This window comes from Pristiophorus japonicus, chromosome 20, assembly GCF_044704955.1.
Source record: "Pristiophorus japonicus isolate sPriJap1 chromosome 20, sPriJap1.hap1, whole genome shotgun sequence".
Lineage (NCBI taxonomy): Eukaryota > Metazoa > Chordata > Chondrichthyes > Pristiophoridae > Pristiophorus > Pristiophorus japonicus.
In genome coordinates, this window is record NC_091996.1 from 95,030,208 (window position 1) to 95,056,117 (window position 25,910).

General features: G+C 56.2%; 2 protein-coding genes across 7 annotated transcripts in view; both read right to left on the reverse strand.

Moving 5' to 3' along the window:
* Nucleotides 1-1,425: 1,425 nt before the first annotated feature.
* On the reverse strand, nt 1,426-3,123 carry LOC139232837 (somatostatin-1-like). The gene is made up of 2 exons (XM_070863329.1): nt 2,896-3,123; nt 1,426-1,853 (listed from the first exon to the last, which is right to left on the reverse strand). The coding sequence occupies exons 1-2, from the start codon at nt 3,121-3,123 to the stop codon at nt 1,668-1,670; spliced, it is 414 nt and encodes a 137-aa protein (XP_070719430.1). The 3' UTR covers nt 1,426-1,667.
* Nucleotides 3,124-6,317: 3,194 nt separating this feature from the next.
* Nucleotides 6,318-25,910, reverse strand: part of trip6 (thyroid hormone receptor interactor 6) — a 39,331-nt gene continuing 19,738 nt past the window's right edge. For 2 of the 6 annotated variants that reach the window (XM_070863199.1, XM_070863200.1), the window contains exons 2-10: nt 25,547-25,760; nt 20,367-20,527; nt 18,488-18,607; nt 17,432-18,277; nt 17,038-17,155; nt 15,318-15,487; nt 12,405-12,583; nt 10,508-10,628; nt 6,318-7,500 (exon numbers count right to left, since the gene is read on the reverse strand). In XM_070863199.1, the coding sequence (XP_070719300.1) occupies nt 7,369-7,500; nt 10,508-10,628; nt 12,405-12,583; nt 15,318-15,487; nt 17,038-17,155; nt 17,432-18,277; nt 18,488-18,607; nt 20,367-20,468 (1,788 nt within the window). In that variant the 5' untranslated portion in view covers nt 20,469-20,527; nt 25,547-25,760 and the 3' untranslated portion in view covers nt 6,318-7,368. Of the gene's footprint in view, nt 7,501-10,507; nt 10,629-12,404; nt 12,584-15,317; nt 15,488-17,037; nt 17,156-17,431; nt 18,278-18,487; nt 18,608-20,366; nt 20,528-21,500; nt 21,780-25,546; nt 25,761-25,910 lie in introns of those variants that run through there. The other 4 variants (XM_070863196.1, XM_070863198.1, XM_070863197.1 and 1 more) reach the window with 4 other exon arrangements.

The following is a 25,910-nucleotide window of genomic DNA, read 5'->3' on the forward strand; positions in this document are numbered from 1 at the left end:
TAGCGATAGCTAATATCTAGTCCTGGCAACAGCCTGGTAAATCTCCTCTGTACCCTCTCTCGTGCAATCACATCTTTCCTGTAAAGTGGTGATCAGAACTGTACGTGCAGTACTCTAGCTGGTGTTTTGTGCAGCTCAAGCAGAACCTCCCTGCTCTTATATTCTATGCCTCGGCTAATAAAGAGGCAAGTATCCCGTATTACTCTTAGACACCCTCTTAATATACCTGCAAAAACCTCGAGCATTGACCTTGGCATATATTCCCCAATTACTCTGCCAAGGGGACCCGCTATCCGACGGAGCTTGGACACGTGTTTGCATTAATCACAGACACAGATACAATGATACACCGTGAGCTCAGGGGGTGCATGAAAACATGTTTTTTTTTTAATTGTGCGAGAGCCGTTTCATGCTGAAGAGAATAAAGAATAAAAGGCAATCATTTACAACACAATAAGTTAACACAACACACACCGTCGGCACTGTGAGACGTTCCGTGTTTACCCTGCCTTGTAATGGTCTTGTTGCATGGAGTAATGTAGACACCTGTGAGTATGGCCACAGGTTTGTAGACTTGTTGGCAGCTCCAATGGCCGAGTGGTTAAGGTGTTGGATTCAAAATCCAGTGGGGTATCTGTAAAGTCCTGTCCCCTCAGTACAGATTCACACGAGGCATGTAGTGAAGTCAAGGTCACTCTGGACCTGCACCTTTTATTTCACAGCTCTGGAATGCTGCACTTGCCTGAGACCTGTCCTTATATACCTGTCTCTTGCAAGTGCACCCCTGGTGGTAAGGTATGCTGGTGGTTACAGGTCATATCTTATTACAGTCATGTATAGCATGCTAGGATACAGTTATATATAATAATGTAAGATACATGACAGTATCCCCACGCATGTTCGAACCCTGCCAGCAGCGATTATACAGCAAATTTTTTAAGGGGGCACTTGATTTAATGTTTATTTATTGACCTCTCTCAAAAGAGTTGTAGACCTGTTGCATTGTGAGTGGGTACTACCACACTCCCATTCGGAGATCACGCTGCTGGTATATCTGCTTGCCGTGCTCCACTTGCATTTGCCTCATCAAAGGAGATCCCACCCAAATTTCTTCACAAAGAAACTCCCATCCCGGTCGCCATTTGGTAATGTTATTTGCTATTTGCTTCATGGGTTCTTTGCTATTAAGAACTAGTTGGTTTATTAACAAAGGTTTAACAATCACACGACACATTAGCAGTTCATCCACCAGGCTCACAACCACCTGCCCCGGCGTGGATTCCCCCGAACCCAACTGGCCGGGGTTTTATTGAGTCTTGCGAACATCACGTGACCGGCTGAGCCACTCGCAATGCAACAGCTCTACAAACCTGTGAGCGCAATCACATGGTGCGTACATTACACACGGGACGAGTTGGGGGGGGGGGGGGGGGAATGGATAGAGTTACCACTGTGGAGAGATGGAGGGGAGAGGTGGAATTGAACCATGGAGCTGCCTGTAAGGGAAACCGTTTAGGGTATCTCTGCACGGAGCGGCCGGGGAGGTGATCGGTGATGTCTGCCCTTGCGACGGAGCGAGGGAGGTGCGAGGGTTGGGGCGGTGGAAGGGCGTTGGGACGAGACAGGAACTATTGATGACTTTCTTCTCTCTCTCTCTCTTTCCCAACTTAACAAGACGTGAAGGTCTTCCAGAAGAAGTTTTTGCAGCCGGCCTTGCGGTCCCGGGGGGAGTTCCAGCGCCGGAAGATCTCCTCCTGAGCCAGCCCCCGCTTGTCGGAGCTTGGAGACACATTGTTCTCTGACCGCAGCAGGTCAGAGAGCAGCCTCAGCAACGTGATCCTGGACAACTCCTGCTGGGGGAAGAAAGCATTTGCATTTAGAGAGCCGGTCACCACCTCAGCATAACCCCAAAGCGCTTTACCACCACTGAAGGGCTTTTTATTGCAGTGCGGTCGCTGTTGTAATGTGGGAAACGCAGCAGTCAATTTGTAACACAGCAAGCTCCCACAAACAGTAATGTGACAATGACCCAGATCATCTGTTTTAGTGATGCTGATTGAGGGATAAATATTGGCCCGGGACACCGGGGAGAACTCCCCTGCGACAGTGCAGCACTCCCTCAGTACAGCCCCTCCGACAGTGCTGCGCTCCCTCAGTACCGCCCCTCCGACAGTGCTGCGCTCCCTCAGTACTGCCCCTCCGACAGTGCGGCGCTCCCTCAGTACTGTGACGTTACTGACTAGCTAATTTCACACACTTATATCCTACTGACTGTATCTGCACTGATGTTAATCCAGCTCCCTCACACGGTCACTCAGTAACCCCTCTCCCCCAGCACCCTGTGTTACTGACTGTATCTGTACTGATGTTAATCCAGCTCCCTCACACGGTCACTCAGTAACCCCTCTCCCCCAGCACCCTGTGTTACTGACTGTATCTGTACTGATGTTAATCCAGCTCCCTCACACGGTCACTCAGTAACCCCTCTCCCCCAGCACCCTGTGTTACTGACTGTATCTGTACTGATGTTAATCCAACTCCCTCACACTGTCACTCAGTAACCCCTCTCCCCCAGCGCCGTGTATTACTGACTGTATCTGTACTGATGTTAATCCAGCTCCCTCACACTGTCACTCAGTAACCCCTCTCCCCCAGCACCCTGTGTTACTGACTGTATCTGTACTGATGTTAATCCAGCTCCCTCACACTGTCACTCAGTAACCCCTCTCCCCCAGCGCCCTGTGTTACTGACTGTATCTCTACTGATGTTAGACCAGCTCGCTCCTGCTCTTCACCTCCGGAACACTTTACTTAATAAAAGATAACGAAATGCAGCTGGAATTCAGCGACGAGATCAACAAAAGTTAACGGCATATCTGTATTTAAGAGACAGACTGCGGGAGCTGGGATGGGTGAACCGGAGTGCTCGTTGGTGCGCGCAGGGTTAAGCTGTGCAAGGACGGAGATTTTTAAAATAAGGGTTTCCCTTACCTCTTTCCCCTCGAGGCTGAGCTCTTGTAAGACGTCCGGCTGACCCTCTGCTCTGGGTGCTCCAGAGACTCTGGGCAGCAGGAGAGCGGCTGAGATCAGAGCGAGGAGGACTTGAATCTGAGATCTTGACATCTTTGGGCAGTAATTTTTTTCGGTGCCGATGGGGAGAGAGACAACGACGATGTCTCTTCTGCTGGCGGTTCGAAACTTTCGTCGGGGTTCTGCAGCGAGAGCCGAGGGGTCTCTGTGTGTCTGACTCCAGGCCCCCTCCTACCCGCTTTATGTACCCCTCGAGCGGGACAGGAATGACATCACCACGAGCAAACTCCCCCCCCCATACTCCTCGCTCAGAGATTGGTGCTTCCATTTCATTGGGCGGGCAGTGCACCAATCAGTGCAAAGCCCCTCCACCAACTGCAATCTGATTTTCGTGCCCCAGTGTCTTTTTATTGCGAATACGTGAGCAAGGGAGTTTTTCCATCTTCACCTGCGGGCTGCATTTTTCCAGCATGGTACAGTTTCCCCGGGTGCAGGAACCCTCTCTAACCCAGGGGTCACTGGGCAGTGATCAGGAGCAGGAACCCTCTCTAACCCAGGGGTCACTGGACAGTGATCAGGAGCTAGAACCCTCTCTAACCCAGGGGTCACTGGGCAGTGATCAGGAGCAGGAACCCTCTCTAACCCAGGGGTCACTGGGCAGTGATCAGGAGCAGGAACCCTCTCTAACCCAGGGGTCACTGGACAGTGATCAGGAGCAGGACCCTCTCTAACCCAGGGGTCACTGGGCAGTGATCAGGAGCAGGAACCCTCTCTAACCCAGGGGTCACTGGGCAGTGATCAGGAGCAGGAACCCTCTCTAACCCAGGGGTCACTGGGCAGTGATCAGGAGCAGAAAGCCTCTCTTACCCAGGGGTCACTGGGCAGTGATCGGGAGCAGGAACCCTCTCTAACCCAGGGGTCACTGGGCAGTGATCGGGAGCAGGAACCCTCTCTAACCCAGGGGTCACTGGGCAATGATCGGGAGCAGGAACCCTCTCTAACCCAGGGGTCACTGGGCAGTGATCAGGAGCAGGAACCCTCGCTAACCCAGGAGTCACTGGGCAGTGATCAGGAACAGGAACCCTCTCTAACCCAGGGGGTAGGGGGCAGTGATCAGGAGCAGGACCCTCTCTAACCCAGGGGTCACTGGGCAGTGATCAGGAACAGGAACCCTCTCTAACCCAGGGGTCACTGGGCAGTGATCAGGAGCAGGAACCCTCTCTAACCCAGGGGTCACTGGGCAGTGATCAGGAGCAGGACCCTCTCTAACCCAGGGGTCACTGGGCAGTGATCAGGAGCAGGAACCCTCTCTTACCCAGGGGTCACTGGGCAGTGATCGGGAGCAGGAACCCTCTCTAACCCAGGGGTCACTGGGCAGTGATCGGGAGCAGGAACCCTCTCTAACCCAGGGGTCACTGGGCAATGATCGGGAGCAGGAACCCTCTCTAACCCAGGGGTCACTGGGCAGTGATCAGGAGCAGGAACCCTCTCTAACCCAGGGGTCACTGGGCAATGATCGGGAGCAGGAACCCTCTCTAACCCAGGGGTCACTGGGCAGTGATCAGGAGCAGGAACCCTCTCTAACCCAGGAGTCACTGGGCAGTGATCAGGAACAGGAACCCTCTCTAACCCAGGGGGTAGGGGGCAGTGATCAGGAGCAGGACCCTCTCTAACCCAGGGGTCACTGGGCAGTGATCAGGAACAGGAACCCTCTCTAACCCAGGGGTCACTGGGCAGTGATCAGGAGCAGGAACCCTCTCTAACCCAGGGGTCACTGGGCAGTGATCAGGAGCAGGACCCTCTCTAACCCAGGGGTCACTGGGCAGTGATCAGGAGCAGGAACCCTCTCTAACCCAGGGGTCACTGGGCAGTGATCGGGAGCAGGAACCCTCTCTAACCCAGGGGTCACTGGGCAGTGATCAGGAGCAGGAACCCTCTCTAACCCAGGGGTCACTGGGCAGTGATCGGGAGCAGGAACCCTCTCTAACCCAGGGGGCAGGGGGCAGTGATCGGGAGCAGGAACCTCTCTAAACCCGTCAGATAGTCAGCCCTCATTCCCTTACAGTGCTTCCAGCCGGCAATGAGCTGATCGTTTGATGTTCGGACGGAGAAGGAATGCAGAACACAGACAGTTAAAACCAGCAACAGCCACAAACCTGTGCACAGGGTTTACACCACTGCCAGCTCCACTTCTACCCCCCAGCACTGAAAACCATCACAAGCAGCTTACAAATCCAACTTATTTGCCACACAAATAAAGATAAATGCTTCTCTCCAGTATTTGGTAACCCCGTGCATTGTCGTGCAGCACAATGAATATTTTAGATTCCTATATTGCAAGTTTCAATCACTCTCAGGTATTGACGTTCGTGATTTAAATATAAAAATGAAGGCTGGAATCATTTCTGTTCAGGAACTGCAGGCCTTAGGCAACCTCCAACCCATCTGAAACATTCCAAGTAAAATCTACATGTTCTGGGTCAAGCTACCCTTTTAATTAGCTGCTCTCCCGTGGCCATCCCGGACTGGGAAATGAATCTCACACATTCATTTCATGACCTCTCCGACGTCCCACAGCCAACGAAGTATTTCTTTTTGAAGTGTAGACACTGCTGTAATGTAGGAAACGCAGCTCATCCGAAAGATGCAGCACTTCAGGGTACACAGAGACAGGGACACAGAGATAGAGAGAGAGAGAGAGAGAGACAGAGAGACACAGAGAGAGAGAGAGACAGAGAGAGAGACACAGAGAGAGAGACACAGAGAGACACAGAGAGAGAGACACACACACAGAGACAGAGAGACACACACAGCGAGACAGAGAGAGAGAAACAGAGAGAAAGACACAGACACACACAGAGAGAGACACAGAGAGAGAGACACAGAGAGAGAGACACAGAGAGAGACACAGAGAGAGAGACACAGAGAGAGAGACACACACACACAGAGACACACACACACAGAGAGAGAGAGACAGAGACAGACACAGAGAGAGACACAGAGACACAGACACACACACACACACACAGAGACAGAGACAGAGACACAGAGACACAGAGACACACACACACACACACAGACAGAGAGACACAGAGAGAGAGAGAGAGAGACACAGAGAGAGAGAGAGACACACACAGAGAGACACAGAGAGAGAGAGAGACACACAGAGAGACAGGCAGGCAGAGAGACAGTGTGTGGAGGGAGGGATGACTGGCAGTCTGACAGCAGCCACCGATCTGTGGGCGACCTCCTCCGTTACTGGGATTGAATCAGACGGACAGCGATGATGCAAATCATTTCTTTTTATTGTTTTTTTTCTGGTGCAGGTGTCACATACCCTTACAACAGGAGTCGGACACAGAGCTAGCCACAATCGGCACTGCAGATCCGACCCCCCCACACAACCCCGGTCAGACCCATCCATGCTTTTCTGTGTGTCCTTCAGGGAGAGAGAGTGGGGGGAGGGAAAGAGAGAGCGAGAGAGAGAGAGGGGAGAGAGAGAGAGAGAGAGAGGAGGAGAGAAAGGGGGGAAAGAGAGAGAGAGAGAGAGAGGGGGGGGGGGAAAGAGAGAGAGAGAGGGGGGAGAGAGAGACCAAGAGAGGAGGAGGAGAGAGAGAGCGAGAGGAGGAGGAGGAGGAGAAGAGAGAGAGAGAGAGAGAGAGGGGGGGAGAGAGAGACCAAGAGAGGAGGAGGAAAGAGCGAGAGGAGGAGGAGGAGAAGAGAGAGAGAGAGAGGGGGGAGAGAGAGACCAAGAGAGGAGGAGAGAGAGAGCGAGAGGAGGAGGAGAGAGAGAGAGAGAGAGAGAGAGAGAGAAAAAGAGAGGGGGGGGAGAAAGAGAGAGAGAGGGGGGGGAGAGAGATAGAGAGACAGAGCGAGGGGGAAAAGAGAGAGACAAAGACGGGGGGGGAGGGGGGAAAGAGAGAGAGAGAGAGGGGGGGGGGGGGGGAAGAGAGAGGGGGGGGGGGGGAGGGGGAGGGCCGGGTTAATAACCTGGCACCGTGTCACGCGGGATAATTAATCTCTGCGTAATCTCAGCTTATTTTTCTTTAATATAAAAAGAGTTGTGGAGTGTTGGCGTTGAGCCTGAACCCCGTGCATTATCAGCGCTCAACATGGCGCCCGGACACGGGAAGGAACCGCGATACGCCCCCTCGTCTGCATGGGGGAAATGAGCCTCCGGGTGCAGCCCGCAGCCCGCGTATCTCCTCCTCCTCCTCCTCCTCCTCCTCCTCCTCCTCGCGTCCGGCGCTGCCTCCCCTCCCCCTCTCTCGGCACGCGATTCCGGCCTCCGGCCCGTTGGGGGGGGGGGGGGGGATGAGAGGGTTGGGGTGGGGTTGGTCAACAGTCGGTGGTGATTTTCGCCGAGAGGTCCTGAATGCGCCGAGCACTGCAGTTCTTGCACAGGATGTGCCCGTCCAATGGGTAGCAGCCGCAGCCCTCCCCCTCCGACGACAGAACGAATCCGCAGTCCTGCAGGGGAGGGGTCAAAGGGCACAGAACCGGTCAATGGCCGACGGACATGTTAGACACAACTCGCATTTCTATAGCGCCTCTCACCCACCTCAGGGCCTCCCAAAGCGCTTTACAGCCAATGAAGTACTTTTGGAGTGTGGTCACTGTTGTATTGTGGGCAGCCAACTTGCGCACAGCAAGCTCCCACACACAGCAATGTGATAATGACCACATCATCTCATTTAGTGATGTTGGTTGAGGGATAATTATTGGCCCCAGGACACTCCTTGCTGCCCTTCAAAACTGTGGCTGTGGGATCTTCTCCATCCACCCGAGAGCAGACAGAGAATCGGTCTCAATCGAAAGACGCAACCTCCCTCAGTATTGCCCCTCCGACAGTGCGGCGCTCCCTCAGTACTGCCCCTCCGACAGTGCGGCGCTCCCTCAGCACTGCCCCTCCGACAGTGCGGCGCTCCCTCAGTACTGCCCCTCCGACAGTGCGGCGCTCCCTCAGCACTGCCCCTCCGACAGTGCGGCGCTCCCTCAGCACTGCCCCTCCGACAGTGCGGCGCTCCCTCAGCACTGCCCCTCCGACAGTGCGGCGCTCCCTCAGCACTGCCCCTCCGACAGTGCGGCGCTCCCTCAGCACTGCACCAGGAGTGTGGGCCTGGATTTGTATGCTCAAGTCCCTGGAGTGGGACTCGAACCCTCGACCTTCTGACTCAGGTGAGTGCGCGACCGACTGACCCCACCCAAAAGGAAGCAATGGCTTGGTTGCTCCTTGCACTCCCCTCGCCCTAACGCAGTGAACCCTCGCGGGACCTTGGAACCCCAGGGCTTAAACCCCCTTCTCACCTCAGCCGGGGATCAGTCGGCCTGCGCTTTCCCCGGGGCGAGGTAGAGAGGGAGGGGAGGGGGTGAGGAATCAGCCAGTGTTTCCCCCCGCCCACTGACCGTCAGTCACAGCAGCCAGCAGGTGTGGGCATGCGGACGTTGGGCATGAGGCGGGATTAGACTCTGCGGCGATGCCTGACCTGGTTCAACAGCCGCCGACACTCTTGGACGCCCCCCCCTCCCCTTGCCCCCCCCAATCTACCGGGACAGGTGTGCTGGAGCGTGGCAATATCCCCCGGAAGCTACAGGGGGAGAAATCCGGGAAGCTGAGAATTGTACAGACATGGGAACAGGAGACCATTCGGCCCCTTGAGCCTGTTCTGCCATTCAATGAGATCAGGGCTGATCTGTATTTTAACTCCATCTACCCGCCTTGCTTCCGTAACCCTAAATACCCAACAAAAATCGATCAACCTGGGGGCACTTGTGCATGAAACACAAAAGGATAGTATGCAGGTACAGCAAATGATCAGGAAGGCCAATGGAATCTTGGCCTTTATTGCAAAGGGGATGGAGTATAAAAGCAGGGAAGTCTTGCTCCAGTTATACAGGGTATTGGTGAGGCCACACCTGGAACACTGCGTGCAGTTTTGGTTTCCATATTTACGAAAGGATATACTTGCTTTGGAGGCAGTTCAGAGAAGGTTCACTTGGTTGATTCCAGAGATGAGGGGGTTGACTTATGAGGAAAGGTTGAGGCGGTTACTGCACAAGATAAAAGTTCATGGGGTTGGAGATAATATATTAGCATGGATAGAGGATTGGCTAACTAACAGAGAACAGAGTGTAGGGATAAAATTGTTCATTCTCTGGTTGGCAATCAGTAACTAGTGGGGTGCCGCAGGGATCAGTGCTGGGACCTCAACTATTTACAATCTATATTAACAACTTGGAAGAAGGGACTGAATGTAATGTAGCCAAGTTTGCTGACAATACAAAGATGGGAGGAAAATCAATGTGTGAGGGGGACACAAAAAATCTGCAAAAGGACATAGACAGGCTCAGTGAGTGGGCAACAATTTGGTAGATGGAGTATAATGTTGGAAAGTGTGAGGTCATGCACTTTGGCAGAAAAAAAAATCAAAGAGCAAGTTATTATTTAAATAGAGAAAGATTGCAAAGTGCCGCAGTACAGCGGGACCTGGGGGTACTTGTACATGAAACACAAAAGGATGTTATGCAGGTACAGCAAGTGATCAGGAAGGCCAATGGAATCTTGGCCTTTATTGCAAAGGGGATGGAGTATAAAAGGGGATGGAGGGAAGTCTTGTTCCAGTTATACGGGGTATTGGTGAGGCCACACCTGGAGTACTGCGTGCAGTTTTGGTTTCCGTATTTACGAAAGGATATACTTTGGAGGCAGTTCAGAGAAGGTTCACTCGGTTGATTCCGGGGATGAGAGGGTTGACTTATGAGGAAAGGTTGAGGAGGTTGGGCCTCTACTCATTGGAATTCAGATGAATGAGAGGTGATCTTATTGAAACGTATAAGATTATGAGGGGGCTCGACAAGGTGGATGCAGAGAGGATGTTTCCACTGATGGGGGGAGACTAGAACTCGGGGGCACGATCTTAGAATAAGGGGCCGCCCATTTAAAACTGAGATGAGGAGGAATTTCTTCTCTGAGGGTTGTAAATCTGTGGAATTCGCTGCCTCAGAGAGCTGTGGAAGCCGGGACATTGAATATATTTAAGACAAATAGACAGTTTCTTGAACAATAAGGGGATAAGGTGCGGGCAGGGAAGTGGAGCTGAGTCCATGATCGTATTGAATGGCGGAGCAGGCTCGAGGGGCCGAATGGCCTACTCCTGCTCCTATTTCTTATGTAACCTCAGTGTTGAAATTTCCAGTTGACCCCCGGCCTCAGCAGCTTTTTGGGGGAGAGAGTTCCAGATTCCCACTGCCCTTTGTGTGAAGAAGTGCTTCCTGACATCACCCTGAACGGCCTGGCTCTCATTTTAAGGTGACGTCCCCCCCTTGTTCTGGACTCCCCCCACCAGAGGGAATCGTCTCTCTCTCGCTCTACCCCGTCAACTCCTTTAAGCCCCTCGATGAGATCGCCCCTTAACCTTCTACACTCGAGGGAATACAAGGCCCAGTCTGTGGCGCCGAGCAACACATGCGTCCTCACCTCACACTTGTAACAGTTGACGTGGAAGCTACGATCAAGGGCGACAATACGAACCGTCTCCTCCTGCCCCGCCTCCGGCATGATGGGCTTTGCACACACAGAGCAGCGGGGCGCAAACTTCCTGTTGAAGACAAATTGCAAAAACCGCTCAGCTGGAGTGCAAGGATAGACAACAAACGTGTATTTATATAGCGCCTTTAACGTAGTGAAACGACCCAGGGCGCTTCACAGGAGGGTTATGCAATAAAAAAAAAATGTGACACTGAGCCACACAAGTAGGAATTAGGGCAGGTGACCAAAAGCTGGGTCACAGAGGTGGGTTTTAAGGAGCGTCTTGAAGGAGGAGAGAGAGGCGGAGAGGTTTAGGGAGGGAGTTCCAGAGCTTGGGGCCCAGGCAACAGAAGGCACGGCCACCGATGGTGGAGCGATTATAATCAGGGATGGTCAGGAGGGCAGAATTAGAGGAGCGCAGAGATCTCGGGGGGTTGTGGGACTGGAGGAGATTACAGAGATAGGGAGGGGGCGAGGACCATGGAGGGATATTGTAAACAAGGATGAGAATTTTGAAATCGAGGCGTTGCTTAACCGGGAGCCAATGTAGGTCAGTGAGCACAGGGGGTGATGGGTGAGCGGGACTCGGTGCGAGTTAGGACACGGGGCAGTGAGCACAGGGGGTGACGGGTGAGTGGGACTCGGTGCGAGTTAGGACACGGGGCAGCGAGCACTGGGGGTGACGGGTGAGTGGGACTCGGTGCGAGTTAGGACACGGGGTCAGTGAGCACAGGGGGTGATGGGTGAGCGGGACTCGGTGCGAGTTAGGACACGGGCTCAGTGAGCACAGGGGGTGATGGGTGAGAGGGACTGGGTGCGAGTTAGGACACGGGGTCAGTGAGCACAGGGGGTGATGGGTGAGAGGGACTCGGTGCGAGTTAGGACACGGGGCAGCCGAGTTTTGGATCACCTCTAGTTTACGTCGGGTAGAATGTGGGAGACCAGGAGTGCGTTGGAATAGTCAAGTCTGGAGGTAACAAAGGCATGGATGAGGAAACAGGCGGTTTTAGTTATGCCGTGGATATGTGGTCGGAAGCTCATTGTGGGATCAAACCTGACGCCCAGGTTGCAAAGAGTCTGGTTCAGCCTCAGACAGAAATTGGGGAAAGGGAAGGAGTCAGTGGCTGGGGAATGGAGTTCGCGGCGGGAACCGAAAACAATGGCTTTCGTAGATGTAGAGAAAATGTTTACACTTGTGGGGGAGACCAAAACTAGACGCCCTAAATATAAGATAGTCAATAATAAATCCAGTCAGAAGGTTGTGTGTTCAGGCCCTACTCCACAGACTGGAGCACAAAATCCAGGCTGACACTCCCAGTGCAGTACTGAGGGAGTACGGAACAGTCGGAGGGACAGTGTAGAGGGAGCTTTACTCTGTATCTAACCCCGTGCTGTACCTGCCCTGGGAGTGTTTGATGGGACAGTGTAGAGGGAGCTTTACTCTGTATCTAACCCCCTGTACCTGCCCTGTGAGTGTTTGATGGGACAGTGTAGAGGGAGCTTTACTCTGTATCTAACCCCCTGTATCTGCCCTGGGAGTGTTTGATGGGACAGTGTAGAGGGAGCTTTACTCTGTATCTAACCCCCTGTACCTGCCCTGTGAGTGTTTGATGGGACAGTGTAGAGGGAGCTTTACTCTGTATCTAACCCCCTGTACCTGCCCTGGGAGTGTTTGATGGGACAGTGTAGAGGGAGCTTTACTCTGTATCTAACCCCCTGTACCTGCCCTGGGAGTGTTTGATGGGACAGTGTCGAGGGAGCTTTACTCTGTATCTAACCCCCTGTACCTGCCCTGTGAGTGTTTGATGGGACAGTGTGGAGGGAGCTTTACTCTGTATCTACTCACATATGGAAATCCTCGATGCAGTGGATCTGACTGGTTGCGTCCACAGTGAAGGGGATCCCATCCAGGCAGCGGTGACACACGACGCAGGTGAAGCACTGTGGGTGATAGGCTCTGCCCATGGCCCGCAGGATCCTGTCCATGATGGGTTTGGAGCAGACTGAGCATTGCTCCAGGGTATTCTGTGCAGGGAAAAGACAGAAAACAATCTCAACTGCCCTGGCAGCAGGCCGGCCAGAAAACCTCCATGTCCTACAGTGTCGGCCGGGCTCGCTCGTCTCACAGTCTGAAGGTCGTGGGTTCCAGTCCCACTCCAGAGACTTGAGCACAAAAATCTAGGCTGACACGCTCAGTACAGTGCTAAGGGAGCGCCGCACTGTCGGAGGGGCAGTGCTGAGGGAGCGCCGCACTGTCGGAGGGGCAGTGCTGAGGGAGCGCCGCACTGTCGGAGGGGCGGTGCTGAGGGAGCGCCGCACTGTCGGAGGGGCAGTGCTGAGGGAGCGCCGCACTGTCGGAGGGGCAATACTGAGGGAGCGCCGCACTGTCGGAGGGGCAGTACTGAGGGAGCGCCGCACTGTCGGAGGGGCAGCACTGAGGGAGCGCCGCACTGTCGGAGGGGCAGTGTTTTGGATAAGATGTCAAACCAAGGCCCCGTCTGCCCTCTCGGTTGGATGTAAAAAGATCCCAGGGCCACTATTTGGAAGAAGAATCAACATCACCTTTAATAAACCTGAGCCACAGTGAAGAAAATTTTAGGCGGAGTGACTGTGAGCAAGCGGGGCCTGTGATCTGTCTGGAGGGTGACCACTGTTTGGACGCCATGACACATCCTGGTGGCAAGCAGTTGGAGAAGAATGATAAAGATTTTAGGTCAGGGAGTCAATCGCCCACAAATGGCAGCAGGTGATCCCATTCCTGCCCACGCTTTCATATAAAATATTGGCTGAGTGCTTGGATTGGAGACGAATGCCTTCAGGACATTCTGTCACTGAGCAAGCATCCGGCTTGCTGCTTCAGTCAGCAGTGGGGCAGTAATCGGAGTGGCCTGCAGAGGGCAGCATTGGCCCAGGGTTCGGCAGCAGGCATTGCTTGTGCTGAAGGATGGGGGTCGTGGGTGCGTTGGTTACAGATCACAATGGGCACCGTCGCTTCGTGTTAAAATGGCGCACGCCGCTGCAATTCACGTTCTCCCCCCCCCCCCCCCCCCCGTGCTCGAGCTGAGCTGGTGGGAAGGAGCAGGGCGGACCCAATCCTGGCTCAATGCTCCGTATCACTGAACCCGCGGGGCTTAACCGAACGAGCTCGCGCTCTGTGTCGCTCACCTCAAAGCATCAATCGAGCCCCACTGGCCCGTGACAGGACACTCACCGGGGCAGGGTATGTGCACCGTAACCGGCCACGTGAAATCTGCCGCACGGAAGGAGGCCATTCGGCCCATCGTGTCCGCGCCGACCGACCAAGAGCTACCCAGCCTAATCCCACTTTCCAGCTCTCGGTCCGTAGCCCTGCGGGTTACGGCACTTCACGTGCACATCCAGGTAGTTTCTAAATGTGGTGAGGGTTTCTGCCTCCACCACCCTTTCAGGGAGCGAGTTCCATAAGAAATAGGAGCAGGAGTAGGCCATACGGCCCCTTGAGCCTGCTCTGCCATTTAATACGATCATGGCTGATCCGATCATGGACTCAGCTCCACTTCCCCGCCCGCTCCCCATAACCCCTTATCGGTTAATAAACTGTCCATCTCTGTCTTAACTATATTCGACGACCCAGCTTCCACAGCTCTCTGGGGCAGCGAATTCCTGATTTACAACCCTCAGACAATAAATTCCTCCTCATCTCAGTTTTAAATGGACGGCTCCTTATTCTAAGATTATGCCCCCTAGTTCAAGACGTCCCCACCATGCTCTGGGTGAAAAGATTTCCCCTCAAATCCCCTCCAAACCTTCCCCAATTACTTTAAATTTATGCCCCCTGGTTGTTGACCCCTCTAGGACCAAATGGCCTACTGCTCCTATTCCTGACAGCCTCACACAAACCATCGCGGGGCAGCCCGACCTGTGTGAGAATACCACCGCAGGTCGGGGCTGGAAATAGAGCTGGAACGCTGGGCCCTGGAACATTGTGGGCAGAGGTGCGGCAAAGGAGGGGCGCGAGCTCGGGGCTGGGGAGGGGCGCGAGCTCGGGGCTGGGGAGGGGCGCGAGCTCGGGGCTGGGGAGGGGCGCGAGCTCGGGGCTGGGGAGGGGCGCGAGCTCGGGGCTGGGGAGGGGCGCGAGCTCGGGGCTGGGGAGGGGCGCGAGCTCGGGGCTGGGGAGGGGCGCGAGCTCGGGGCTGGGGAGGGGCGCGAGCTCGGGGCTGGGGAGGGGCGCGAGCTCGGGGCTGGGGAGGGGCGCGAGCCCGGGGCTGGGGAGGGGCGCGAGCCCGGGGCTGGGGAGGGGCGCGAGCTCGGGGCTGGGGAGGGGCGCGAGCTCGGGGCTGGGGAGGGGCGCGAGCTCGGGGCTGGGGAGGGGCGCGAGCTTGGGGCTGGGGAGGGGCGCGAGCTCGGGGCAGGGGAGGGGTGAGGGCCCAGGGGCAGTACGGGCCCAGCCCACACTGCGATGTATGTGCGCCCTCCGTCCGTGCAGCAGAGCTGGTCTCCAGTCGTCCTGGTTAACCCTTGCCACTGGACCCAGACCTCGCTCTGTCAAGCCCGTGTGGTGGCTGGTGTGCAACGGCCACCCCACGTTAAAACAATCCACCCACAGGCATCTTCCACCCTTCAGGATGTAGTTCGGGATCCGGAATATTAGGTCCTTTGTTGAAACACCTGCGGACTCTTGTGGAAGCAGGTCACCCTCGCTTCGAGGGACCGCCTGCGATGTTAAGCTCGCGTTTCTCCGCGGGGAACGCACTCTGTCACTTGCCGCCGGGGTACTTACGATGTAACACGACTCGCAGTAGGACTTCTTGTCGATGGCGTAGAACGGCTGGCCTCTCAGCCGGCTGCGACAGGTCATGCAGGTGAAGCACTCGACGTGGAAGACCTGGTCCATGGCGATGCAGCCCGTCCCGTCCCCCACCACGTTCTCCCCACACCGAGCGCAGCGACCTGGGCAGTAAGGGGGGGGGGAACACAGACATCGCACGTCAGCACACTCGGCAACCGCACAACACATCCCCAGCGTATCCGGGGGGCCGCCCTCCCACATCACCACAACCCCAAGCTCCACATCAAACAGAATGGGGGGTTCGTAACCCCACCCACTGCACCTTTGACCTCCGACCACGCGGGGATGAAAGGTCAATATTTCATCCCATTGTCCAGTCGTAGAAAATAGTCGGCCATTCGGCCCCTCGAGCCTGCACCATGCAATATGATCATGGCTGATCCTCTATCCCAACACCATATTCCCGCTTTCTCCCCATACCCCTTGATGCCTTTTGTTTCTCGAACTCTATCTATCTCCTTCTTAAATATATTCAGTGACTTGGCCCCCACAGCCTTCTGTGGTAGACAATTCCACAGGTTCACCACCCTCCGAGTGAAAACATTTCTCCTCATCTCGGTCCTAAATTTCCTACCCCGTATCCTGAGACTGTGACCCCTTGTTCTAGACTTCCCAGCCCCGGGGAAACATCATCCCCGCATCCAGTCTGTCCAACACCGTCAGAATTTTATACCTTTCAATGAGATCCCCTCTCATTCTTCTAAACTCGAGTGAATACAGGCCTAGTTGACCCAATCTCTCCTCATACGACAATCCTGCCATCCCAGTGACCCTTCACTGCACTCCCTCTGTGGCAAGTATATCCTTTCTTAGGTAAGGAGACCAAAACTGTACACAGCGGTTGGCTTAGGTCAGTCACAGTAGCACAGGAGGAGGCCATTGGGCCCATCGAGCCTGTGCCGGCACCTTGAAGGTCCGATCCAATTAATCCCACTCCCTGCTCTTTCCACCCCCAAAAATCCTGTAGAATTTCCCTTTTCAAATATATCTCCGATTGCTGGTTTGAAAGTTACTATTGAATCTGCTCCCACCGCCCTTTCAGGCAGCGCGTTCCCGATCACAACAACTCACTGCGTAAACACATTCTCCCCATCTCCCCCTCGGGTTCCATCGCCGATTATCGTCAATCTGTGTCCCTCTGGTTACCAACCCTCCTGCCCCGGGAACAGTCTCTCCTTATTTAACTGCTGTACCTGCCCTGGGAGTGTTTGATGGGACAGTGTAGAGGGAGCTTTACTCTGTATCTAACCCCCTGTACCTGCCCTGGGAGTGTTTGATGGGACAGTGTAGAGGGAGCTTTACTCTGTATCTAACCCCCTGTACCTGCCCTGGGAGTGTTTGATGGGACAGTGTAGAGGGAGCTTTACTCTGTATCTAACCCCCTGTACCTGCCCTGGGAGTGTTTGATGGGACAATGTAGAGAGAGCTTTACTCTGTATCTAACCCCCTGTACCTGCCCTGTGAGTGTTTGATGGGACAGTGTAGAGGGAGCTTTACTCTGTATCTAACCCCCTGTACCTGCCCTGGGAGTGTTTGATGGGACAGTGTAGAGGGAGCTTTACTCTGTATCTCACCCCCTGTACCTGCCCTGGGAGTGTTTGATGGGACAGTGTAGAGAGAGCTTTACTCTACATTCCCTGCAGACACTCACCAAAATACTCCTCAGTCGGTGGGTTGTTCATGTCATGAACCAGTTTCTTGGTGATGCGATCGAGTTCGTCCTCCGGCCTGCTGGCTTGGGTCGGAGTCCCTCCGGGACCGTAAGAGACCTAAGGACACGAGGAGAATCTTTCACATGAAAGGTTGGGATTAACCTGCCCCCACCCACCCCATCACCCCACCCGCCCACACCCTTGTTCCCACCATCGTCCCCACCATCACCCTTGACCCCACCATCACCCTTGACCCCACCATCATATAAACAAGAACTTGTATTTATATAGCGCCTTTAACTCAGTAAACCGTCCCGAGGCACTGCCCGGGAGCGATTATCAAGCAGACTTTGACTCCGAGCCCCAGAAGGAGATATTAGGATCAGTCCTTACCTTTGGCAGGTGGCTGGCGGTAGTGGGCGGGGGTGGTGGTGGGGGGGGCAGCTCCTCGGTGTAGCCGCCCTTCTTGCCGGCAAACTGGGGGTACTGTCCCGCGGGCTTGGAGCCGGGCCCGCTGCCGTAGAACGCCAGCTCCGGCCTGCGGGCCCCGTACATTCCCTCGGGGCCGTAGGGGGGCTCGGGGAGGCCGGCGGGGGCTCCGGCGAAGTGGGCGGGCGGGTACCAGCTGGGGGAGGTCTGGGCGGGCTCGGGGGGCTGAGGGGCCGAGGCGTAGGAGGGCTCGGGGTATCTGGCCTGGGGGGCCCGGTAGGCCGGCTCCGGGTGCTGGTGGAGGTAGGCCTGGCGGGGAGGCGGGGGGCCGTAGGCCTGCTCGGCCTGGCGGCCCGGCTGCGTGTAGTTGGGCACCGGCTGGGCCACCTTGACCTGCACGTTGAAGGCGGGGCCGCTGGGCGTCGAGGCCGTGCTGTAGGAGGCGGCCACCGGCTGGGGGTAGGGCCTGGGGACGGAGGCCGAGGCGTGGGCCACAGACTGAGGCGACGAGGCGTTGTAGGCCCCAGGCTGCGACGAGGTGTTGTAGGCCCCGGGGTGGGGCGAGGAGGTGGAGTAGGCCCCGGGGTGGGTCGCGCTGCTGTAGGCCGGAGGGTGCGAGGCGTTGCCATAGGCAACCGGCCTGGAGGTGGAGAAGGCCTCAGGCTGCCCGGGTGCCTTGGTCGCCATGGTGACAGAGGGCTGAGCCATGGGTTTGTAGGCAGACAATTGTTTGGGTGCGATGGAGGTCGGCTGGGGCAGGGGTTGGGAATGATAGGAGGCCACGCCTGGAGCTATGCCGCTGTCATAGTTCTGCAAAAGCAAAAATGAAACACACATTACAGACCTGGAGACCAGGGAAAAATAGCTAGAAAAGTTATTACATCCCTATGATAATCATAAAATGATACCGTGTGACCACAGGACACCTTCAACCCAACCCCGCGACACCGGGCTCCCACTGACCCCGCGCTCCCACTGACCCCGGGAGAGTGAGAACGGTCGGGTTCGCCTGTGTCTCACCTGTCTGGGTCGGGGATGGAATGGCGAGTTATTCTCCATGTCGGCCAGCATGCTGGTCAGAGAGTCGATCTCGGCGTCAATGCTCGAGGGACGATTCACGGGCTTCTCCAGTGGCCTGGTCTGCAAAACAGGAAGCATTCCCTCAGTACTGCCCCTCCGACAGTGCGGCGCTCCCTCAGCACTGCCCCTCCAACAGTGCCGCATTCCCTCAGTACTGCCCCTCCGACAGTGCGGCGCTCCCTCAGCACTGCCCCTCCAACAGTGCCGCATTCCCTCAGTACTGCCCCTCCGACAGTGCGGCGCTCCCTCAGCACTGCCCCTCCAACAGTGCCGCATTCCCTCAGTATTGCCCCTCCGACAGTGCGGCGTTCCCTCAGTACTGCCCCTCCGACAGTGCGGCGCTCCCTCAGTACTGCCCCTCCGACAGTGCGGCGCTCCCTCAGTACTGCCCCTCCGACAGGGCGGCGCTCCCTCAGTACTGCCCCTCCGACAGTGCGGCGCTCCCTCAGCACTGCCCCTCCGACAGTGCCGCATTCCCTCAGTATTGCCCCTCCGACAGTGCGGCGCTCCCTCAGCACTGCCCCTCCGACAGTGCCGCATTCCCTCAGTATTGCCCCTCCGACAGTGCGGCGCTCCCTCAGTACTATCCCTCCGACAGTGCGGCGCTCCCTCAGTACTGCCCCTCCGACAGTGCGGCGCTCCCTCAGTACTGCCCCTCCGACAGAGCGGCGCTCCCTCAGTACTGCCCCTCCGACAGTGCGGGGCTCCCTCAGTACTGCCCCTCCGACAGTGCGGCGCTCCCTCAGTACTGCCCCTCCGACAGAGCGGCGCTCCCTCAGTTGAGTTCTGACTACCAGAGAAGGGAAAGAACGTGCAGAGGCCAGTAACCTCCGCTCTCACCCTCCCACCTTTTGGTTCACAGGTCCGTATATAGTGCAGAGAGAAAGGGAGTTGGAAACAGACTCCTTGTATTGTAAGAAATCTCCACAATCAAGATCTTTCAAAAAGATTTTAAAAAGAAACAGTAATGATGACTAAGGGGTTGATCTTAACGAGGTGCTTAAGAACATAAGAATTAGGAGCAGGAGTCGGCCATTCGGCCCCTCGAGCCTGCTCCGCCATCCAATGAGATCACGGCTAATCTTCCACCTCAACTCCACTTTCCCGCCCGATCCCTCGATTCTCTTATGGTTAAAGGACAGGGTAGAGAGAGAGGAACTGTTCCTCTGGTGGGGGCAGACCAAAACAAGGGGGGGCATCACCTTAAAATTAGAGGGTTACAGAACCAAGGTGGGTAAATGGGGTTAGATCACAGATCAGCCCTGATCTGAGGAGCGGTCTCGAGGGGCTGAATGGCCATCTCCTGCTTCTAAAGCCTCACCCAGAATTATCCGTTCACATGTAACTGGGTCCAGCAGAGATTTACCAGGATTTTTTTTTATAAAACCTGGCTGGGGAGTCTAGAACCAGGGGTCACAGTCTCAGGATAAGGGGGCAGCCATTTAGGACTGAGATGAGGAGGAATTTCTTCACTCAGAGGGTGATGAATGTTTGGAATTCTCTGCCCCAGCGGGCTGTGGAGGCTCAGTCTGAGTATATTCAAGACGGAGATCCATAGATTTTTGGATATTAAGGGAATCGAGGGATATGGGGATCGGGCAGGAAAGTGGAGTTGAGGTCGAAGATCAGCCGTGATCTTATTGGATGGTGGAGCAGGCTCGAGGGGCCGAATGGCCTCCTCCTGCTGCTATCTCTGATGTTCTTGAATGTTAAAATGAGGTCAGTAACGGAATCATTTTGATTGTGAAATGGCCATTTCCGGAGCAGCCCCCCACAGTCGAACAGCCCCGTCATCGACCCAGCCTGCTGGGATCCTCACCTGCATCTCGTGGGCCACTTGTGGCTGGGCATGGCTCCAAGACACCGGGCTCCTCTCCTCCCTGCAGCCCGGCCCAAGTGGGTAGCGGTGTTCTCCGGACATGGCCAACGTGGGCTGGAACGCTCTGGGATCCTCGGCACGGCACTGCAAAACCAGTCCCGCTGGAAAACACAAGCAGCGTTGTTACAAGAGCAGGTCACAGGCTGGGTATTCTGCGGCAAGTGTCTCACCTCCCCACTCCCCAAAGCCTTTCCACCACCTGCAAGGAAATGTGGGGCACCCTCAGTACTGTCCCTCCGACAATGCGGCGCTCCCTCAGTACTGCCCCCTCCGACAGTGCGGCGCTCCCTCAGTACTGCCCCCTCCGACAGTGCGGGGCTCCCTCAGTACTGTCCGCTCCGACAGTGCGGCGCTTCCTCAGTACTGCCCCCTCCGACAGTGCAGCACTCCCTCAGTACTGCCCGGTCCGACAGTGCGGGGCTCCCTCAGTACTGCCCCTCCGACAGTGCGGCGCTCCCTCAGTACTGCCCCCTCTGACAGTGCGGCGCTCCCTCAGTACTGCCCGCTCCGACAGTGCGGTGCTCCCTCAGTACTGCCCCTCCGACAGTGCGGCGCTCCCTTAGTACTGCCCCTCCGACAGTGCGGCGCTCCCTCAGTACTGCCCCCTCTGACAGTGCGGCGCGCCCTCAGTACTGCCCCTCCGACAGTGCGGCGCTCCCTCAGTACTGCCCCTCCGACAGTGCGGCGCTCCCTCAGTACTGCCCCCTCTGACAGTGCGGCGCTCCCTCAGTACTGCCCCTCCGACAGTGCGGCGCTCCCTCAGTACTGCCCCCTCTGACAGTGCGGCGCTCCCTCAGTACTGCCCCTCCGACAGTGCGGCGCTCCCTCAGTGCGGCGCTCCCTCAGTGTGACGCTCCTTCTGTACCGACCCCCCGACAGTGCAGTGCTCCCTCAGTACTGCCCCTCCGACAGTGCGGCGCTCCCTCAGTACTGCCCCTCCGACAGTGCGGTGCTCCCTCTGCGAGTGTCTGCCTGGATTTTAGTACTCGAGTCGCTGGAGTGGGGACCCGAACCCACATCCGAGTGACTCAGGCGAGTGCGCTGCCCACTGAGTCACGGCTGTGTTCCAATCACCTAGAAACATTCACCACCTCAACTCCACCTGACCTGGAGGGAGTGAACTCGCCGGTTGAATTGAAGGTTTCCCCCGGTGACCACGGGAGCAGGAAGCAGGGGCCTTGGGTGGGTCCCGGCAGGAATTCATCGCGTCTACAGACATCAGCCTCTCTTCGCGGGACGGGGCAGGCCGGGAGTCTGGGCTGGAGCAGATCGGCTGGACGTCGGGCCCTCGGAGTGTGTGGCTATCGTTATAATTGCTGCAAAGTTTCTATGCCCTTGTAAGGAAAGACATTCCTTCAGTAGCAGAGACATTCTCCAGGCGTGTCGGGGAGATTAACCCTCGCAGCACTGAGCCCTGAGTCTGCCTTGTAAAGGCTACTGAGTTCCACAGCTGGCCTACCCGTCCTCAGCCTGGGTGGTAGTTAGTGCGGCCACCTTCAGCTTCCTGGGGTTACGGAGGGGGTGGGAGTGGAGCAAATGCATAAACGCCAGGAGTCTGCCATTCGGCCCCTCCAGCCTGCTCCGCCATTCAATAAAATCATGGCTGATCTTCGACCTCAACTCCACTTTCCCGCCCGATCCCCATATCCCTTGGTCCACTTAAGAGTCCAACAATTCAATCGATACATCAGCTCCTGATCACAATGCAGTGACTTGGACGGGTAAATTGATTCGGGAAAGAGGACGAGGTGCGATGCCCCCCCACAGGTCAATAGCCGCTAGAGACCCGTCTCAACCGCAGCCACTTTGGGCGAGGCGAGGAACTGTACCACAACGGGAGTCAGCACCATCGGGAGAGCAGAGGGAAAAGGGGACAAATTTGCAGCTCTTCAATCTTACAAGCGACACTCCCAACAGGATAAAAAAAAACAACCAACCACTTCAAATTAAACTGTGACAGGGGTGAAGATTGGGGAAGAGGGGAATTTAGAACCAATATTCCACACACACACACACACACAGTGATCAACAATTGGGTGGATGCAAAAGATATCACGGCCACTATTTCTAAGAAGAGCAGGGGAGTTCTCCCTGATGTCCTGGGGCCAATATTTATCCCTCAACTAACATCACCAAAAAATCTCAGCAGCCCGTATCCTAACTCGCACCGAGTCCCACTCACCCATCACCCCCTGTCCTAACTCACACCCAGTCCCGCTCACCCATCACCCCTTGTGCTCGCTGCCCCGTGTCCTAACTCACACCCAGTCCCGCTCACCCATCACCCCCTGTACTCGCTGACTCGTGTCCTAACTCACACCCAGTCCCGCTCACCCATCACCCCCTGTGCTCGCTGCCCCGTGTCCTAATGCGCACCGAGTCCCGCTCACCCATTACCCCCTGCGCTCACTGCCCCGTGTCCTAACTTGCACCCAGTCCCGCTCACCCATTACCCCCTGCGCTCACTGCCCCATGTCCTAACTTGCACCCAGTCCCGCTCACCCATCACCCCCTGTGCTCGCTGCCCCGTGTCCTAATGCGCACCAGGTCCCGCTCACCCATCACCCCCTGTGCTCGCTGCCCCGTGTCCTAACTCGTACCGAGTCCTGCTCGCCCATCACCCCCTGTGCTCACTGCCCCGTGTCCTAACTTGCACCCAGTCCCGCTCACCCATCACCCCCTGTGCTCGCTGACCTACATTGGCTCCCGGTTAAGCAACGCCTCGTTTTCAAATCCCCTCCATGGCCCTCGCCCCCCCCCTCCCTATCTCTGTAACCTCCTCCAGCCCCACAACCCCCTTGAGATGTCTGCGCTCCTCTAATTCTGCCCTCTTGAACATCCCTCATTGTAACTGCTCAACCATCGGTGGCCATGCCTTCTGTTGCCTGGACCCCAAGCTCTGGAACTCCCTCCCTAAACCTCGCCGCCTCTCTTTCCTCCTTTAAGACGCTCCTTAACAGCGACCTCTTTGACAAAGCTTTTGGTCACCTGCCCTAATTTCTTCTTTTGCGGCTCAGTGTCAAATGTATCCGTTTTGTTTTGTTACACTGCTGTGAAGCGCCTTGCGACGTATGTTAAAGGCACTAAATAAATAAAAGTTATTATGTGCTCATTACCTTATTGCTGTGTGTGGGAGCTTGCTGTGCGCAAATTGGCTGCCGCGTTTCCCACATTACAACAGTGACTACACTCCAAAAGTACTTCATTGGCTGGGAAGCGCTTTGGGACGACCCGGGGTGGTGAAAGGCGCTATATAAATGCAAGTCTCTCTTTATATGAGGTTAACAGAAGGCAGCAAGAACTAGAATCCACATCGCAAGACAGAGAGCGAGTCCCTCCTCCTACTCCCCACTAACCAGGAATATATCCACTTCCATGCCGACTGCTCTACCTGTTCCCTTTAGGGTGTTAGGTGCACCCCCTCCCCTGCTCCAGATGCGAGTTATACCGCCGTTAGGCTGCGTGGTCCCCCGGCCTGCGAGCACGATCAGAGCAGGCCTGAGGGGGGGGGGGGGGCGGGAGGAGCAGCGTGGCGGTGTACCACTCCAGGGGAGCAGCACGTGCTGGAGCAGGAGAGCAACGGGACGTCATCAAGGTTCAGCTCGGTGACTGGAGCGTGGGCAGGTGCAGCAGGAGTGGCGAGGTCGGGGCAAAGGTGCGGCGAGAGACTGGAGAGGGACGTGATCGGGGCCCAGGAGAGGCGAGGGCCCAGGGGCAGCACGGGCCCAGCTCACACCACACTGTGCGATATGTGTGTGCACTAGGTCCGTGCAGTAGAGCTGGTCTCCAGTCGTCCTGGTTAACCCTTGCCACTGGACCAAGACCTCGCTCTGTCAAGCCCGTGTGGTGGCTGGTGTGCAATGGTCACCCCACGTTAAAAAAATCCACGCACAGGCATCTTCCACCCTTCAGGATCCGGAATATTAGGTCCTTCATTGAAACACCTGCGGACTCATCCCTTTTTGGCGTGGAAGTAAGTCATCCTCGCTTCGAGGGACTGCCTATGATGACGACTGTATTAAACGTCACTGTCCCATGGGCACCAGCCACCCTCCAATACCGCCCCCAAGTGCCCATTCTGCACGTGCCAACACCATTCACAACCCCTCGGATAGTGGAGCAGTCCATTCCCGCACGCAGCGAGACCTGGGCAACATCCACGTTTGGGCTGGTAAGATGCATTTGCGCCACACAAGTGCCAGGCAAGGACCACCTCCAACAAGATATCCAACCACCGCCCCTCGACATTCAACGGCATTACCATCGCCGAATCCCCCACCATCAACATCCTGGGGGTCACCGTTGACCAGAAACTTAACTGGACCAGCCACATAAATACTGTGGCTACAAGAGCAGGTCAGAGGCTGGGTATTCTGCGGCCAGTGTCTCACCCCCTGAGCCTTTCCACCATCTACAAGGCACAAGTCAGGAGTGTGATGGAACACTCCCCACTTGCCTGGATGAGTTGCAGCTCCAACAACACTCGAGAAGCTCGACACCATCCAGGACAAAGCAGCCGCTTGATCGACACGCTACCCACCACCTTCAACACTCACTCCCTCCACCACCGGCGCCCCCTGGCTGCAGTGTGTACCGTCTACAAGATACACTGCAGCAACTCGCCAAGGCTTCTTCGGCAGCACCTCCCAAACCCGCGACCTCTACCGCCTAGAAGGACAAGGGCAGCAGGCCCATGGGAACACCACCACCTCCACGTTCCCCTCCCAGTCACACACCATCCCGACTTGGAAATATATCGCCCGTTCCTTCATCGTCGCTGGGTCACAATCCTGGAACTCCCTCCCTAACAGCACTGTGGGAGCACCTTCACCACACGGGACTGCAGCGGTTCAAGATGGTGGCTCACCACCACCTTCTCAAGGGACAATTAGGGATGGGCAATAAATGTCGGCCTGGCCAGCGATGCCCACATCTCGTGAAAGTATTAAAAAAAACCCAGACTGATCTCATCCGACTCCTCTCCGCCCCCCAAACACTGGATGGTCAGAGAACACTCGCTGGTCCTTCCCCTAGCCCAGGGGGCGCCGAAGCCAATGACCACCCCCCCCCCCCCAACCCCTGGTTGGAGCCAGCCGCGGCGCGCGCCATGCCAGGTGTACCTGATTGCGACGCCGAGTATCACGGTGGACCCCCTGCGCTCAGGCCGCCATTTTGCTCGTACGCAACGTACGTGGGCTTGAGCGGGACGAATTTCTGATGGCGGCGATAGCTGACGGGCGCGGAGACGGAGAGCGTGACCGGGGTGGGAACGCCCTCTGTGAGATTGCTGCTAGTCTTTGGGGGGAGCCAAGTCGGGCTGGACATCAACGGATCCTATTGGGTCACAAAACAACAAGGAGGCGCCGTTACCTCCCGCGTGCGACTTACCGAACCGGATGGCACAGAGGCTCTGCTTTACAAACCGCCGAACTGATCAACATTCAACTCTCAGCAACCTTCCAGTACGGGGGTAGGGGGGGGAGA

Excerpts from the sequence above, each read along its gene's own strand:
- LOC139232837 (XM_070863329.1), bottom strand. The coding sequence starts at position 3,123 with ATGTCAAGATCTCAGATTCAAGTCCTCCTCGCTCTGATCTCAGCCGCT. Across the intron at positions 1,854-2,895 it reads CACCCATCCCAGCTCCCGCA|CAGGAGTTGTCCAGGATCAC; the intron begins GTCTGTCTCTTA and ends TTCTTCCCCCAG.